At 35.2% G+C, this 20082-nt stretch overlaps 1 protein-coding gene across 19 annotated transcripts in view; it reads right to left on the minus strand.

Annotated features, from left to right (window-relative positions):
- Positions 1-20082, minus strand: part of shank3a (SH3 and multiple ankyrin repeat domains 3a) — a 569169-nt gene that overhangs the window by 355047 nt on the left and 194040 nt on the right. For 16 of the 19 annotated variants that reach the window (XR_012394284.1, XR_012394286.1, XR_012394283.1 and 13 more), the window contains exon 1: positions 13096-13448. The exons of the other annotated variants lie outside the window; for them this stretch is intronic. Coding sequence is in view for 10 of the 16 variants with exons in the window: in XM_073930230.1 (XP_073786331.1) it covers positions 13096-13416 (321 nt within the window). In the remaining 6 variants the exon portion in view is untranslated. Of the gene's footprint in view, positions 1-13095; positions 13449-20082 lie in introns of those variants that run through there. 19 annotated transcript variants of the gene reach the window in all.

Genomic DNA, 20082 nt, shown 5'->3' on the forward strand with positions numbered 1-20082 from the left:
TCACCCCAAATGAAAATTCTGTCATCATTTACTCACCCTCCTGCATTCCAAACCTGTATCGCTTCATTTCTTCTGTGGAACAACAAAAGGAAAAAATATTGCAGGATGTCAACAGTGCTCCGATTCAATATATGGATTGTCAAGCTAGAAAACGGATGAAAAAGAGAATATTATAATCCAAATCTTCTGAAGGAGTGCAATATCTTGGTTTGAGGCACAGATCGAAATATGAGTAATTCTTAAATCTCTCAAATCTTGTTGAAATCAAATATGACGTGTTAAGAGGTTTGATGTCAATGATGTCAAATTTGAAAACTAATAAACAAAAATAAGTAATATTTAACGCATAAAGAGTGACACAGTATACAATGCAAAAAAAACAAAAAGCTAAAAAAGCAAAACAAAAAAAAACTAAATACAAGAAATAAATGAATGAATTAAAAAGACACAGACCAGAAACAAGTGCCAGTGTGGTAAGATAATTGTACTTGGTAAGATTAATACTAATACTAATACTAATACTAATACTAATACTAATACTAATAATAATAATAATAATAATAATAATAATAATAATTTACATTGAGAAAAAAATGCCTTAAAATAAATATTATAGCAGTTCTTCTTCTAACAGATTTGCATTATTTAGTCTTTTACAGTCACCAACAATTTAGCTACTGCAGATAGCTGGACAACTACACACACAACAAATTTACGAACTACAACTCCCAGCATGCACCTTGCACACACCGGTTCCTGTTTGACAATGAATACACACACACAGCCGGAGGATCATGATAAACTGATTACATGGTCTTTAAAACCAGTACAGAAACACACATCAGTGCTGAGTCTTGTTTTACTGTTAGTGGATATTACGATGTGGTTTTCTTGCCTTGCCATGTTCAACCTTTGCTTTGTACTGTTGTTTATGTAGTTTGCCACCTGTACTGATCTCTTTGCTTGTGACCCGACCACTCTTTATCTTCACCCGTATGTACCTGTTTGCTCATGTTATTGACCTTTGCCTGTCTGACCATCCTCTGTTGAATAAATAATGCATGTGAATCCTCTTTTCCGTTGTCCGCATCCTACATGACATAGTCTAGTTATCTTAAAACTAGCTTGCTAATAGCTTTTTTACTTTGTGTGGAGTTACTAAACTGGAGAATTTGTCTTAATTTAAGAATTGTCATTATATTATAAACGATCCAAAGCATTAACACCTAAAACAAGATTATTTTATAAATGAAATCACGATCACACATACACGCAAATTGTTCACAATGTTTAACTAAAATAAAGACGTAATGCAGTGGGGTCTGAAAATCACACTGTGAGAGAAGAAATGGTCCGATGTAAAGGTGCAGGTTAAGAGGAGAACAGCGGGGCAACGTTAAAGTCTGGACCGAACAGGCGGGGGAACAGGGGATGCTGAACTCCCTATGAGGAGAGAGTTGCCTCAATTGTGGGCGACACTTTCCTGTCTAGAGTAGTATCTGTGTCTTTGGGAGACAGAGATGTATTAGAGGAACACTTTGTTGGGGTGGTATAGCAGCACCCCTCCGCTCTTATCAGGCAGCGCCACCAAGAATTGGCATCATTTCCCAATGTAATGTGCTTTTGATCCGTTTGTGGGTTGTTGAGGGGGTTTACCAGGCAAGTCTTAAATGGATAATCATGGTCTCCTGATATGCAGTTAAATATTTTTCTTACATAAAATAAAATAAAAAACTGGAATAATATCATCAAATACATCACTCACCAAGAAGCCACCCATCGTGTACCCTGCCACCTTGGAGCTCCTCGCTGTCTCTCCTTCCAAATTTGGACCCAACTCAGCACAGAGCTCCAAGAGGATAGCTCTTGGAAATCTAAAATGGCTAATAAGCCAGTCATCATCATAGGCCAGAAAATCACTGTGATCCCTAAAAAATGCGTTCCCTTCAAATTCGACCATTGACAATGTCCTCTAATAAGGCTAAACACTGCTATAGACTAAGGGTTGAATACATTTGCAAATGCTTTTATTTATTCTAAATCATTATTATATTGACAATATAATCAATTCAATTAACCCATCAGTCAATCAGTCAATTAACCCATTTTATCATTTATAAATTATTAGCAATGTTTTTCACATGTGTTGGTGCGATACTTTGTAGTCTGCAATTTAGCATAACTGCCTCTAGGAGTCGCCAATGGAAATAAAACAAACACACAAGAAATACACGTACACCAGACATGAAGTTGGCGCGGACCAACGCACATTCTCACGTTAATTACATCATTGGTAAATCCAAACGTGAGCATGAAACCTGGCATACGCAACGTTTTTGTGTATATGCAGCGTTGATGCATGAGGCTCCAGATGTTTTTCAACTGGGTGTACCCGGAAAACGCGTACATGCCACTTGCACACTATGTGCGCGTTGCTCCCTATTTGTCACGTGGCTCCCATGGGAATGACAAACTTACATCCTAAGCTTATTGGCATTGCTTTTAAGGCACTGGGTCAGCAGCCACATTTTAGTCAAACTATAGCCTTCATATCAAAACTTTCATTATTGTTATTGATATTGATGTTCGGTCAATAAATATCGCCCAGCCCTATTCCATAGTATTGTATTCTTAAAAACAAATCGATAAAATTTTGTGGTTAGAAATAATATTGCAGTGTAAGACATATAGGCTACTTTAATTTTGCTTTTTAAATAAATTTTTACAACTAAACCGCCCTATAGTCCTGATTTTGAAAAAGAACAACCTAAAAATAACACAATGTCTTTTTTTACTTCCACAGAAAAAAGACAGACAGTCATAAAGCTCCGGAATGACATGAGGGAAAGAGAACGATAACCGAACTTTCATTTTGAGCGGACTATTCTTACAAGCAAAAGCCACATTCGAGAAAGAAAAAGCTGAAGACATCATTTCCTGGTGGAAAATGATCTGAATTTCTCACAAGAGATACAAGCAGGTTACGGGTTTCCTTAGTCACCCTTTACAAGAGATGAAGAGTGCAAACACCCACACTAACATTACAAAACTTTTGTGTCTGTAATTTAGCGTAAAGCACACGGTTTCTCTGCCAGGAGTGCGGTCCCTGTAGTCTTTGCTGTACGCACATCAGAGGGGTCCCTCTGCGATTAACGTCAGGGAATAGGGCTTTTGTCACACTTTCAAATTCTTAACCGAAAGCCCCCAGAGACATGCGCTCTTCTCTTCATATCACTTCTTTTTCCACCTTTTCCTCTTTTAATATTACACGTAGTCTTTTGTAAGTCACTCTACAGTGAACACAGCCAACAACGCACCCGGGGGGGAATGTAAGCAGATGTTAAACTAAAGCCCTGCTCACATTGTGCGGTTTCAGCCACGATTTGGTTGTCTGAGGGTACTTTCACACCTATAGATTGATTGTTTTGTTCCCAAACAGGGATTGATGTTGTTACAATGCTGATTTTTCTTCTTGGTGTGGTTCAATTTCACACAAAGTTTCTAAACTGAACAAAAAAGTGACAACAAGTCATATGCGGGTAAACTTTCCTCACATTGGTCAGGAAGTTTCAGGGTTTATTTTCCGGGATTCAGCTCAGCTGTCATACGCCATCATTTTATTTTATGGCGAAGAGAAATATCACATTATAAGCAAAAATATATACTTTAATTTTGAATGGTGACACCCACAGAAGTAGTCATGAACAAAAACTTACTATAATGTATTAATAAAGTGATCTGGAATGACAAAGAACGTGTTTTTGCAGGGATTACAGATTTCATCACTGCAAAAAAACAAAAAACAAAAAAAGCAAAAAAAAAAAAAAAAACTAAATACAAGAAATAAATGAATGAATTAAGAAGACACAGACCAGAAACAAGTGCCAGTGTGGTAAGATAATTGTACTTGGTAAGATTAATACTAATACTAATACTAATACTAATACTAATAATAATAATAATAATAATAATAATAATTTAGATTGAGAAAAAAATGCCTTAAAATAAATATTATTGCAGTTTTTCTTCTAACAGATTTGCATCATTTAGTCTTTTACAGTCACCAACAATTTAGCTACTGCAGATAGCTGGACAACTACACACACAACACAATTACGAACTACAACTCCCAGCATGCACCTTGCACACACCGGTTCCTGTTTGACAATGAATACACACACACAGCCGGAGGATCATGATAAACTGATTACATGGTCTTTAAAACCAGTACAGAAACACACATCAGTGCTGAGTCTTGTTTTACTGTTAGTGGATATTACGATGTGGTTTTCTTGCCTTGCCATGTTCAACCTTTGCTTTGTACTGTTGTTTATGTAGTTTGCCACCTGTACTGATCTCTTTGCTTGTGACCCGACCACCCCTTGGCAGGGGTGTCCAAACTTTTTGGGCCGAGGACCAGATGCAAAAAAAAAAAAAAAAAAAGTTGTCCCAGGCCATATATTACATACATTACACAGACACGCGCATTATATATATATATATATATATATATATATATATATATATATATATATATATATATATATATATATATATATATATATATATATATATATATATATATATATATATATATATATATATATGTGTGTGTGTGTGTGTGTGTGTGTGTGTGTGTGTGTGTGTGTGTGTGTGTGTGTGTGTGTGTGTGTGTGTATATATATGTATGTATGTATGTGTGTGTGTGTTATGGAATTATTTTAATTTGTTATTTTAATTCTTCATCCAACTGTGTTTGTGTGTGTTGAAAGACTTTCGTTTTTAAAATCTTGAATCTTCTCTGGGCAAATTACACTTGCAACACTCATCCTTTATAAACTCTCCTTCAATAAAAGGTTTCCGGTGCTGTGCGATTAGCTGGGCTACATCATAACTAGCCAGCGTAGAATTTTCTTGCACTTTATTAGCACAAAATAAAACTGCTGTTGTTGAGCTAATAAGCCAGCTGCTATTTGTTTTACTTTTTGATCTCGTTCGGCACCAGTGTAAGAGCTGAAGGCCTGATGTTTTATTTTATAATGTCTTTTAATATTATATTTCTTCATTACTGCAACTGACTCCTGGCAAATTAAACAGACACATACTCCACTGACCTCTGTGAAGAAATATTCTTTGCCCCATCGTGACTGAAATTTCCTGCACTCACTGTTGATTTTCCTTTTTCTTGCTTGTGCCATGGCTCGCCAAAACGTGATTATGAATTATGTTTCTTTCAGTTTGTTCGATTCATTTGACTTTATAACAGGAACTGCTGCCTAATTGAAAGCTTGTAATAGCGACACCAGGTGGTAATTTATTGAATTACGTTTATTATTGTATAGCGGGGCAGATTCTATTAATATTCATAAAAAGCCTCACGGGCCATCACAAAACTGATCTGAACTGGGCCGTAGTTTGGACACCCCCTGGTCTAAGGGAAAATGGTGGCTATAGTTCTGATGTGAAGTCCTCCTAATACCCCAATGCTTAAGATTCCTAGAAGCAGAGATCATCATTAAAAAATGAAAGACGTTTAAAACATTGTCTTTCTATCCAAAAAGAGCAATAAAGGCCTATAACAGAAGCTAGACTTTTCTGGCCAAGCAGCAGTATTGGTGAAAACTCATCACCTGACACCATTTATTTAAATAGGTTTAGAATGAAGCAATTTTATTGGCTAGAACTGGGAGATTTCAGAGCTTATTTTTTGGATTCAAAAACAAAGATGTCTGAAATGAAAAAAAAAAAACAAGTCTTAGACTATGCGACAATAAGCCATGCGAAACTCATCATAGGTTCCTGGACATTTCTGATTGACACAGCCAAAGCTAAGATTTTAACTCCACAGAAAATGTGTTCAGGGACCTGAAGATAAGAGTTCACAGATGATCCACAATGCAACCAATGCATGGAGGAGACAGGAAAAACTGACCAAATCCAGTTCTGCAAATCCGGCAGACGCGCAGCCTACTCAAGTCTCACAGCTGTAATCACAGCCAAAGGCAGCTCTGCGAAATACTGAATAAAGTACCTGAATATAGATGTCAATGGAGCACTTCAAAAAGTGTACTTTTCTATTTCAAGTGAAGGCAAAATACCGAGTTTCAATTCATTTACAAAACTGCCCATGGAGAACTAAGTGCAGAATACTTTTCAGGGCACTGGGGTGTGATTCAGACTGTGCTCAAATACCAAAAATGTTAATATGAGGGCATTTAACACACGCACAGACGCACACGCACGCACGCACGCACACACACACACACACACACAGTAAAAAGTGAATAGGTGAAAAAGTGAGTAAACAAAGACGGATGTTGTGGTAATCGAGTTAAGAGTTTAGGAAATTTGTTAAATGTATTGGAAAAAACTGTCATAGCCATGGTAAAAAACTGTAAACCAAACCACATTAACGTCAAATACTGACATTTGTTCATCAGATATGGCAACCAAAATCCAATGTCTGATAGACATTTTAGTGGTAACGTCCACACAATGTCAAACTAGAAAATCATTATCCACTTGTTAAGTGATGACGTGTTTGTGACGTATGTAATACTGTTTCCTGGTCCAAGCCACCATTCACTTGAGTTGAGAAATCATTCGTTTATGATCACTTTTTATTCCTATCACACATTAAAGTTAATTAATTAATTGCATAACAAATACCAACATTTTAACAATTTATAAAGCAATGAATCACTTTCTGGCCATTGGATATTAGGCATGGACATATATATTGCGATCGTGACCTTCGACAGTATTAAATCGCTTTGTAAACGTTTATTATTACCATTTCATGAATCTCCCCATTCAGTTGAATAGAGCGCTTGGACCCGGAAGCCGCTCCGCGTGACGTCACACTTAACAAGCGGATAGACGTTGATATTTGGTTGATATTAGATTGTGTTGGAAAGTGACCAAAATCTAACGTCGAGCCAAATATCTTTAATCAACGTCATGTTGATGTCAAATACTGACATTTATTCGTCAGGTATGAAAACCAAAATATAATGTCTGATAGACATCATTGTGGTAACGTTCACACAATGTCAAGCTGTAACATAATTATAGACGTTGATATTTGACTAATTTTAGGTTGTGTTGGAAAGTAACTAAAATCCAATGTCAAGCCAAAATCTTAAACCAACATCACATTGACATCAAATACTGACAATTATTTATCAGGTATGGTGACCAAAATCCAACGCCTGATGCCCCATTCACACAGGGCTTTATCGTCAATGCTTGACAGAGGGCGTGTCTAAAGTTGGGGCTAACGCGACCATCATAGCAGCGTCAGCCAATGAAATTAGTCAGCAATAGGCCACTGTCTGAGCTGGTGTATTTGCATACAGCGATCCGATTGGCTGACGCTTCCATCAGTGCTTGAAAAGTTGAGCAAGTCCCAACTTTTGCAGCGAGCAACTCCTCTGAAGCGGCGCCGACGGATCCACAATGCAGTTCTGCAACGCCTGACATCATCCATTCAAAGTGAAAGCGTTAAAGCTGAAGCCCTGTGTGAATAGGGCATTATAGACGTCATAGTGGTAACGTCCACACAACGTTAAGCTGTAGCATCTTTACAGATGTTGATATTTAGTTGATTTTAGGTTGCACTAGAAAGTGACCAAAATCCAATATCTGTCCGATGTTGGAAACTGACGTCGTTTGGACGTTGGATTCTGACCTCAACCCAATTTTTATTTCCAACCAAAATGTCCAACGGGGGTACAACGTCAATCTGACCTCATGTTGACGTCCTGTGCCTGCTGTGTAATTATGTCCACATAGGAATACTTAAAACAACAGAAACAATGAAATTGTTTAAGTAAAATAAACTTGTAATTTTTGACGCAATTGTTTTACTCACACACACACAGAGAAACTTCAGGAATATTACCACCTCAAAATTGCGTGTGCACCTTCAAAAAGATGTATGTGCAATACATTCTTGTTTTTTGCACTTATAGGAGTCGGATGCGAGTATATAGAAATAAAGATTACAATCTGATATTGTTTATTTGTATTTAAATGCACCCAAAGATAATATCAGGATTTATTGGGTGCGAGTTAGCATTTGAAAGGCGCATGGCGGTGGGATGAGCCAGTGAAAATCTGGCATTTAACACATCTTTTTTATCTGCTCTCATTCACCTCTCGTCATTAACATAGAGACTTGGGCCCTGCTAAAGGACAGCACCCGTTAACACCATGGCTTTCTGCTTTTAATGAGGCTCTGACACAACCACACACACACACACACTCACATGTAAGCAGAAGTCCATCCTAACGCATGCATGGACACATAAAGCTCATAAAGCTGAGAAAAGGATGAAAGATTGAAGGATAAACACAATTCTGGCAAGCTAAAATAAGTCATTGATCTGTAGCTCACTTCCAATGCAGTTACTCACTTTATAGGTGTCAAATGCACTGGAGCGGTCCAACTAAACATGCAGCAAAACCTTATAATCAAAAATATAAGTGCTCATCATCCAAATAGGGTTTTCAGTGATCATTTGTTAAGTTCTTCCATTAGGTCTACAATATTTGACTATATTGTTGGAATGCAAAACAAGTTCCATCTCAGTGCAAATGTAAATGAACCCATGCACTTTTACTAACAGAACTAACTGTCACTAGAGTGCATTCGTATTCGACTATTATATTCATGTGTCATGCAGCATATCTTTTATTTATTTTATAAATAAAAATTTTCATGAATTGATATTTCATACCATTTTATTTTATTATTTATTTATTTTATTTATTATTTATTTTAATATTTTATTATTATATATATTTTTTTTATTTTACAAATATATTTTATTATGATTTGATATTTTATTTTATTAATTTTATTCATTATTATTGTTATTATTTTTATTATTATTATTATTATTATTATTATTATTGTATTAATATAACATGTTTATTTAATTTTTAAATACATTTTATATGATTTATTATTTTGTTTAATTTTATTATTCATTTATTTTATTTCAGCATGTATTTATTTTATTTTTTATTTATTTAATAATTTTATTACTATTTTATTATTATAACTGTTTAGTTTATTTTATAAACATATTTTTTATGATTTAGTATTTAGTTTTGTTTTATTATGTATTGTTTATTTATTATTTATTTGTTTATTTTATTATTATTATTATTATTATTATTATTATTATTATTATTATTATTATTATTATTATTTCATTATAATAAAATGTTTTAATTTTTTCATGATTCGATATTTTACTGCATTATTTATTTATTTTATTTATTTATTTTATTTCATAACATTTTTATTTATTCTAAAAACACATTTTATTATGATTTGATATTTTACTTGATTATTTGTTTATTTATTTATTTAATTTATCATTATTATTTTATATATACATTTTATTATGGTTTCATATTTTATAGTAATATTTATTATTTTACTTATTTATTGTTATATTTTATTACTATTCTATACAATTTTTATTTTATTTATAAACACATTTTATCATGATTGATATTTTATTTGATTATTTATTTATTTTATTTATTATTTATTTCATTTATTATAATAATGTAATAATTATATTTTTTACATTTATTTTACAAATACATTTTGTTAGAATTTTATATTTTATTTTAATATTTATTTATTTTATTATTAGAAATGCTATTTTATTTTATCTGCGACCTGGCACAGACTTCACAGTCTTCACAGACACATCCTTTTACATGCAATCACCCAATGACCATATTAGAATGTGTTCTGAAGGATCAGGTGACACCGAAGACTAAATTGATGCTAAAAATTCAGCTTTGCATTACACAAATAAATAATATTTTAAAATAAATCCAAATAAAAAAAAATTTAGTTTAAAAGTAAATGAATCAATCCCTTTTAATATTGCTGTTTTTACTTCATTTCCAATTAAATATAAAGTCTTTCCACATGAAAAAAGAGTAAACCACCCAAAGTGTACCCTTTTGTTAATTCGGTGTGGTGTACAATTGCTTTCACTGCACACTCAATAAAATCCTCACACACACACACTTTTAGTAATCATGCATAAGTGACAATTATATATACTTTTGTTAACCCAGCTGTATAATGACAGTGTGCAAATTGGATCTGAAACCTGAATTAAAAACCTGACTAAAGCAAGCTGCAGCACTATAGGCAGATTTTTGAAACATTTCCGACAGATGTCATTGCCAGACACATCGGCTGCCTGACAGCTGTTTGCATAAAGTTATAAAAACATTATTCATATTTTGACACCCTCACCTTACACTCTGCACCCTTGTCAGCCTCTAAATCCCTCATGCAAACCTGCTACTCTGATTCAAGAGGTCAGTAGTATTGCAAGGCAAAATCTTTGAGTCAAGTTTAGGTGGATGGAAATGTACAATACAATACATAATTGGCAAGTAAATCTAATGGACGTGTAGGGAACTTTCTTATGATCATTTAACAAGTTGACATGTATTAGTGCTCTTTCACTTGATCACAACACAAGAGTCCATCCAATTATGTGTTTCTTCATTTATTTTACATCAGATATCCACACGTGTCAATTTCGTCACGATACACTCATTTACAAGACTTTTGTCTAAGCAAAGTCAGACCTTACTGTCCTAATTAAATGAATAAAAATCAAGGCATGATCATATTTAATTTTGGTAAAATAAGTGTAATCTAGAGGCCTTTGCCTTTCGAATGAGCTACTTCTGATACCAAATGATTAACTCGAAGACAAGTTATTATTTGTTGATACTAAAACTTGGATAGGCAACAAGACTTCAGATACTGTAAAGCATCAATATCACAGAAAAAAAATTATAAATTCTAGTTGCCGAAATCATTCTTTCACATTCCTAAAAAAGATTTTAAAAAGACAAAGTTCAAACACATCAACACTGAAAAAAGTATTTATTGTGTTTATTAACTTTTTTTAAGGTCAATGGTTGTAAACAAGTTACTTAGACTGAATTTATACAAACAGATTAAATTTAGTAATGATCAACTTAATTTGTTTGTTTAAATTTGGCTTATATACATTGTTTACAACAATTTGCAATGAACTATCTTTTTCAGTGTAGCTGTAAAGTAAAAAAAAAATATATTTATTTAAATAGAAAATGACACCTGCAACCATAACACCTGTATCTGTCCTAAAGAAACAGGTGAGTAACTGCACTTCAATATGTCACTCTCAGATCTATCAGCACCATATGTCGCTCGAGAGGCCCCTGGGGGCCCAGTACAACCTCACTGTCAAAGTCTGACAGCCTTTCGACAGTATGGCAAAAGTCCCAGGGAATTACAGTTAAGCTATGATAACCCACTGTATTCATTAGTTTGCAAACACACTAATCATTGCATTCAAGAGCAAAAGACGACAAGAAAAAAAAAAAAGTCTCCGTGAATTACAGTAAATCTACAGTAACCCACCAGTTTGCAAAGTCCACCACAGTCATACGAATCAACACAGATTAAATTCAAGACCAAAAATGTAAAGAGAAAATGATCACATGGATAATAAAATAGAGAAGTCTGACAGCCCCATGAAATAAAAAAAGCCCCGGTGAATTACAGTAGATCTACGACAACCCACCAGATTGCAAAGTCCACCACAGTCATACCAATCATGGAATCCAAGACCAAAACTGTAAAGAGAGCACATTTACATGCATACCAAAAGAGAGAAGTCTGACAACCTCACAACATTAAGAAAAAAATGTCTCGATGAAATACAGTAAATGTACGGTAATCCACTATTTTGCAAAGTTCACCACACTGGAGCCAATCAACACAGATTGAATTCAAGAGCAAAAACGTAAAGATAGAATGATCACATGCAAATTGAAAGAGACATAGAAGTCTGACAGCCTCATGATAAGAAAAAAAGTCCCTGTGACTTACAGTAAATCTACGGTAACCCGCCAGTTTGTAAGGTCCACCGCAGTCGCACCAATCATTGAATCAAGAGCAAAACTATAAAGAGAACACAATCAAATGCATACTGAAAGAGAGACGTCTGACAGCCTAACCAAATGAAGAAACAAAATTCCCTGTGAATTACAGTAAATCTACAGTAACCCACCAGTTTGCAAGTTCCACCGCAATCGCGCCAATCATTCACTTCAAGAGCAAAAAAAAAAAAAAAAAAGAAAAGCATAAAAAGAGAACCATCACATGCACACTGAAAGAGAGAAGTCTGACAGCTTCACGACAGGGAGGACAGTAAAAGTCCCTGTGAATTACAGTAAATCTACAGTAACCCACCATTTTACAAAGTTCACCGCACTCGAGCCAATCAACACAGATTGAATTCAGAGCAAAAACGTAAAGAGAGAATGATCACATGCAAATTGAAAGAGAGAAGTCTGACAGCCTTATAATAAGAAAAAAAGTCCCTGTAAATTACAGTAAATCAACGGTAACCCGCCAGTTTGTAAGGTCCACCGCAGTCGCACCAATCATTGAATCAAGAGCAAAACTATAAAGAGAACACAATCAAATGAAAGAGAGAAGTCTGACAGTCTAAACAAATGAAGAAAAAAAGTCCCTGTGAATTACAGTAAATCTACAGTAACCCACAAGTTTGCAAGTTCCACCGCAGTCACGCCAATCATTCACTTCAAGAGCAAAAAAAAAAAAGAAAAGCATAAAGAGAGAACCATCACAAGCACACTGAAAGAGAGAAGTCTGACAGCTGCACGACAGGGAGGACAGTAAAAGTCCCTGTGAATTACAGTAAATCTACAGTAACCCACCAGTTTGCAAAGTCCACCGCAGTCGCACCAATCAACACAGGTTGCATTCAAGAGGAAAGGGTAAAGAGAGAATGATCACATGCATATTGAAAGAGAGAAGTCTGACAGCCTCACGGCAAGGAAAAAAGTCCCTATGAATTACAGTAAATCTGCGGTAACCCACCAGTTTGCAAAGTCCACCGCAGTCGTGCCAATCAACACAGGTTGCATTCAAGAGAAGCAAAAGAAAGAGAACAATCGCGTGCATGCTGAAAGACAACGAGAGAGAGCGAGAGAGAAAAAGAGAGGGAGTTTGGAGCGCTCACTCACCGTTTGCTGCAGGTCAGGGATGCCTATGCGGACGACCAGTGTGTTGCCCTGGGGTTCCTCCATGGGGCCGGCCGGCGCTCGGCAAACGTCGGCGTGCGGAGAGCGGGCGCTTTCCCCCCGGCTGGTGCTGCTGGAGAGGTGGCGGGGAAGAGGCTGCGCAGGGCGAGAGTAGATGAGGAGAGGGAGAGAGAGAGGCAGCGAGAGAGAGGGAGAGACGGAGGGGAGGGCTGAGGGGGGCTCAGACGGGACTTCAGGCTGCTGCTGTGGACGATCTCTGGGCTGGGAAGGCTCATGTTTGCCCGAGCCCGCACTCACAGGCATGCTCTGTGTGTGTGGAGCTCCGACTGCATAGTGCCTCCCTCATGCATACACTCTCTCTCTCACACACACACACACACACACAAGGGGAGCTGCACACACACATATGAGCGCAGAGAGAGAGAGAGAAAAAGAGGGGAGGGGGAGATGGAAGAAAGGATTAGAGAGAGAAAGAAAGAGAAAGAGGGAGAGAAAGAGAAAGAGAGGTTAGATGTGTGCTGTGATTAAGCATTTTCAAGCATCAAACCTGTAGGCTATAATGCCGGTTTAACACAGATCTGAGAGCAGTAAAAACAAAGATTACAGCATCATCATTAAATAATGCATAATAATCAGATTAGCTCGCAAAACACAATTCTAATGATCTGATATTGGTTATCTCGCAGTGAAACGCTTCTTTGGAATATTTAATTTCATTTTAGAGTCTTTTTTTTATTTAGCTACTCTATGGAAAAACATTAGGAGTCTACATGACAAGTATTTATTTATCTAGATTTACTGGATTTATTAGGTGTGGGTTTGAGTTCATATTTGAGATGCGATTGAAAAAGGTTTAATCCACCAAATAATAATTTTGAAATAATGATATTGGTATTTAATACGAATATAAGCATGGGGAGAAGCATTGCACATTTTCAATTGCTATTTAGCAATTCTAATAATCGGATAAAGGTTATCTTACAGAGAAATTTAAATATTTTTAAAAATGTATTCATATAGCTATGGAAAAATATTACGAGAACACATGAAAAGTCGTCGCTTATCTAGATTTACTGGATTTATTAGGCGTGTGTTTAAGGAAATTGTTCATGTTTGAGATGTGATTGAAAATCAGGTTTATTCCACCTAATATTGAAACTGAAATGTTGATTACGAATATAAACGTGAGTGAAAACATTGCACATTTTCAATTGTTATTTAATGAAAATGACAATATAGTTATGTGTTTGAGAGAATTTTTATTTAAATGTTGTGTTTTTCTGTTTAACTAAGCAAAGATTTTTTCAGCACATTTTCTAAACATAATAGTTTTAATGACTCATTTCTAATAACTGATTTATTTTATACTTGCCATGATGACAGTAAATAATATTAATACTAATACTAATATAAATAATAGATATTTCTCAAGACATTTCTAACAGCTTAAAGTGACATTAAAAGGCTTAACTATGTGAATTAGGTTAACTATGTAGATTAGGATAATTTGGCAAGTTATTGTATAATAATTGTTTGTTCTGTAGACTATCGAGAAAATTTAGCTTAAAGGGGCTAATCATTTTGACCTTAAAATGATTTCTAAAAAATGAATAACTGCTTTTACTCTAGCCAAAATAAAATAAATAAGACTTTCACCAGAAGAAAAAATATTATCAGACATACTGTGAAACATTTCCTTGCTCTGTTAAACATCATTTGGAAAACATAAAAAAAAAAAAAATTAAAAGGGGGCTAATAATTCTGACTTAAACAGAAATATATAACTTCAATATATATATATATATATATATATATATATATATATATATATATATATATACTGATGGAAAAACATTAGGAGACTAATTAAAAAGTAATCGTTTATGTCGATTTATAGATTTATTAGGTGTAAGTTTGAGTAAAATGTTTGAGATGCGATTAAAAATCAGGTGTATTCCACAAAATATTGATTCTGAAACATTGAATCTGAATATAAACCTGAGTGGAAACATTTGTTATTGAATGAATATGGCAATATTAGGTTTTTGAGTAAAACTTAATTTTAGTTTTATTTCCCTGTAGGCTGTATTGCAGTTTTAAACAGATCTAAACGAGCAATTAAAAAAAGGCATAATTACCAGATTAGGTTGCAAAACAATTCTAATGATCTGATATTGGTTACCTCGCAGTGAAATAGTTCTTTGGAATATTTGCTTTCATTTTGGAGTCATCCTTTAATTTATACAGCTATGGAAAAATATTAGGAGAAAAGCAACCATTCATCTAAATTTACTGGATTTATTGGGTGTGGGTTTGAGTAAAATGTTCATATTTGAGATGTGACCGAAAATCAGGTTTATTCCTCCAAATATGATTCTGAAACATTGATGATAAGTACAACATGAGTGAAAACATTGCACATTTTCATTTGTTATTTAGTGGGCAAATTTGGCCAGGATGCATTCAGAATATGTTTGCTACCCAAAAAATGACTAAAAGTAAGTCTTTGAGAATAGGTTTCTCAAGCCAGGTGGCGCATTTGACAGGGGCCCATCTCCTGTTTCCAAATTGCATCACAAACTGCTTGAGAAACTGTTCTACTCTGATAATTGGCTTTGAAAATAAATGATGTTCAATAAGATGTACTTGTGTTCACTAAATGTTTATTCAGTAAAACATGAATTTTTAACTGTAGGCCTACATAAGCTCAAAACAGCAATTTTTGATTAGCTTAATGCGACTAAATTCATAACTGAACTAAACAGAAATAAAAATAAGACACGTGGAGTATGCAGATATCAGTGGCATTATTGAAGTAAACACTGCGATCAAACTATTACCGTCATGTAGGACTTTGACACATTTTCCGACAAGATCCACACAAGCGGCTGTCAGTAAAGGACCGCACACTCGCACACACACAAACACACATCACAAGATGCTGAAGTTTTGTTCTTTCCATTCAGCGTGCGTTTTCAAACTCCATAACACTCTTTTTTCCCTGTCCCAGTCCTTACTCATTATTTGTGTATAATACCCCAGTGTGTCTCGGGGGCATGAGTGAAATGTTCATGAGTGAAAGTGAAACTGCCGAACTGCAGTTAAAGTCACTCAAAATTACAGGAAACTCTTACATGAAAGCACTTCACGTACACACCTTAAATATATTATTGTCTATTAAGGCAAATAACTAGATTACTGATGTCCATGTAAGCATAGCAAGTAGTATCTTCGAAGTAAGTGAAAGATCCAAGGGTATCCTGCTGATTTGATTCAGAAGGGCATTTTTTTGTCAGATGGATCACCAGTTTGACTTTCATTCACCGTCATTCATTTTAAAAAGCACCCGCTCCATTTTATTTGTATATGTTTTACTCCAACGCATAAACTCTACAGGTGCCTGATAGTTAGATGTGGAGCAAAGATTAATCAGATTGAACTGCACCCATGTTAGCATGTCATGTTTGATGTGGTAATTTCACAGTAGGAATACACACAGGTTCAAAGACTCGTTCTGTATACAGTGCAATTCGGTCATGTATACATCCACACTAAAAATTATCAAGGTGAAAGTCAGCATTGCTTGCGTAGGATAGACCCAGCTCCCAATCCAACTTTGAGAATAGATTAACAGCAATACATTTTTTTATCGCCTGATAAGAGTCTCAGCACGTTAACACCGATAACAGCCCACCACTACAGCATCCCTTACCGTCCCTTCAACAACTCGATGGGTTTATTAATAAAGCAATTCAAGTAAAGAAACAGCTATTAAAGCCAAACTCTGATTGACTGCCAATAATGATGAACAACATCAACATTCAAACTATCATAATGGAACACAGTGCTCAGCTCTGTGTAATTCTATACAATGATGCTAAACTGTATTTAGTTTTTATTTATATAAAATGTAACATTGGCTCAGTGATGTCAGCAACATAAATTGGGATTCTCTTACTTCTCATATCACAAAATAATCTCAAATCAATTATTTGGTCCCCAATTAAAACTCCAATTCTGCATGTACCTGCACATTTATTGTATTTTATTTATTCAATAGCCATTGATAAGAAGATAATGTACTCTCACCCAATCATTTTTAAACCAATTCAGAGATTACATTTGATAATTGCCAGTATTAAAGTGTACAATGGATGGAAAGAGATAGATTTAGAGCTGGAAAGTAAAACCTGTGGGCTTTAATATAAGTCCAGAGCACAAAAACACAGACTGCACTGTCATTAAGCAATTCAAAATAATAATATTACATAAACATAATTATAATACTCTAATAATTGTAATACATAATAACTGGCAAATCTACAGTGTACAAACTGTAGCGGTTGTGAAAAAGAGAGCTAGAAAGAGAGAGAGAGAGAGAGAGAGAGAGAGAGAGGATGTTGAACTGCTATATTGATTTCAAGCAAATATTGCCTTCAGTCCACAGCAAAGCATCAGCAACCAAAGCTGTCTGACATAGTTTGGTATGTGTTCACACATCAGTGGGTGTCATCTCATGCTGTGAGTGTGTACATGTGTGTATCTGTGTGTGTAAATCAGCATTTGATCAGGTTGAGTGAATACTAGTATGCAGCATGACTAGAAAACACCATCACAAAACACCAGGACAAGTAAATGTGATACATAAACGGACTAATGAATTGATGCATGTGTTAAAGGGGACCTATTATGCCCCTTTTTAAGATATAAAATAAGCCTCGGATGTCTCTAGAGTGTGTATGTAAAGTTTCAGCTCAAAAGCCCACACAAATAACTTTTCATAGCTCTTTAAAACAGCCCCGTTTAGGCTTTGATCCAAACTGTGACGTTTTGGGGGCTGTCGCTTTAAATTCAAATGAGATTGTGCTCTTTTTAAAAAAGGGGTGGAGCTTCATATGGCTATGTTCCAGCATGGCAGGAGGTTCAAAAGAAGGACTGAAAAAAACTGAAGATGTCAAAAGAAGTGGCTCAGAAGAACATTTATAATGCCTTTTAATCACAGACTATTCAGTTAAAACTCTAACTGCGGATGGCTTCTTCTTACTCAGGGCTATCTATGCTAATGTGGGAGCAATCGGCACTAATGGGCGGGGTTTTCCCCCTGATGTGTTTTCCCCCTGGGAGAATGTCAATCAAAGTGTTTTTGAAGATTATTTTTATGAAGTATGATTATGAAAAAAAAATAATAAATTAAGTGTTACCATAACTATATTCACACACTGATGCTACACAACTGTATTTAAACCCCTTATAATTGCATATCAGAATCGATTATTCCAGACAGCCGAGTAATATCATTATATTGCACTGTGAGTTAACAGTAACTTACAATAAACAACTTTATTTCCATTAACTAGCCCTATAAAAGATGAAAATACCATAATAAATGTGTTGTTTGTCATTTATTCATGTTACAAAACATTAGCTAATGCAAACTTACTGTAAAATGTTAGCAAATAAATAAATCTGACAAGGTTTTGCATTGAAACCACATTGCAAATCTAAATATGCCAATTCAAGATAATATATGCAAAAACATGGTACTATATCAGCTGTATTCTTAGTACATTGCATGTAGCCAAACACAGACAAGCAAGCAAAAAAAAAAAAAAAAAAAATTAAGTGAGAAACCACAGGGATTCCCTCTCACTCATCACAGTGATGTCATCGCTCCAGAGCTCCTGCTATTGGCTGAATTAGTGTCACTTACTCAAACTTTTTTTGTGTCTTTGGGCTCTATTTTGACGGTCCAAGCGCAAAACGCAGGGCGCAAATGCTTTCAGCGCATGTCAGGACGCGTTTTTGCTAATTTAAGGACGGGAAATCTGCCTTGCGCTTCGGCGCATGGTCCAAAAGGGTTGAGTTTATTTTCTTAATGAGTTATAGGTGTGTTTTAAGAATAAACCAATTACAGTCTCATCTCCCATTCCCTTTAAGAGCCAGCTGCGTCGCGCCAAGAGCGCGTTCGCTATTTACAGGACGCAAAGTAAGTCTAAGAGAAAAACTGAGCATTTCACAAGCAAACAGTTAACAGTTTTTTTAACAGAAAACTGTTAAACAGAGCATCTACAACGTGAGAATGAGAGATAATGGATCACTTTTACTTTCGCTCTTGGATAGGGAAACCTTTATGCACAGACATCAATTAGTCTATAAATAAATACTTTTGTTTGTTAAGCACAAATATTCGTTTCAAAACTATTTCTAAATTCAGTTCTAATTTCCAGCAAATGAATAAATGAATAATAATAGCAAAATGTGCTCAAAAACCTGAGTTATATCCTAAAACACATGCTTTGCCCCATATGGTCTAAAACCTGACAGGTGGGCAAATCTAAGCTTGTTTTTAATAAAACAAATATACATATGGATATAATAAATAATACTGCTAATAATAATAACATTATACTAAAGCAAATTGTTATGAATGAACTGAAAAAACCTCCCGAGATGAAGAAGACATAAAAGCAGTGGTTTTTCATATTTATGTAGAAAATAATATGTTTTGTAATATTTTAATCCTTTATATTTATATCCTATATCTATTCTTATTATATACTATATATATCTTTAATATTTACATTTTTTCATATGTAATGATATTTGCCTATTGCTCTCTTGTGCGTATTAAGCAGTGCGTAAGCAAGGCGCAACTCTGCGCCGGAGTTTAGACCGGGTTAGTTTTGGTCTAATGAAAAATCTATTATAGTTTCTCAAAATAGCAACGCGCCAGCGGACCGCCATAGAACGCCTTCCTTTTTAGACCAGAACGCCTATGGGCGCACAAATGAGCGCTAATGCATTTGCTATTTAAACAGCGTAGCGCAAAGCCTCAAAACGACTCTTGCGTCAAGCTTAAACTACCAAAAGACTACTGCGTCACGCCTTACGCCACACTGCGCCGGGTGTATGATAGGGCCCTTAATCTCTGTAGGCCAATGTCTGATTGAACTCATGCCATTGTTCCAC

This window comes from Danio rerio, chromosome 18 (assembly GCF_049306965.1).
Source record: "Danio rerio strain Tuebingen ecotype United States chromosome 18, GRCz12tu, whole genome shotgun sequence".
Classification (NCBI taxonomy): Eukaryota; Metazoa; Chordata; class Actinopteri; order Cypriniformes; family Danionidae; genus Danio; species Danio rerio.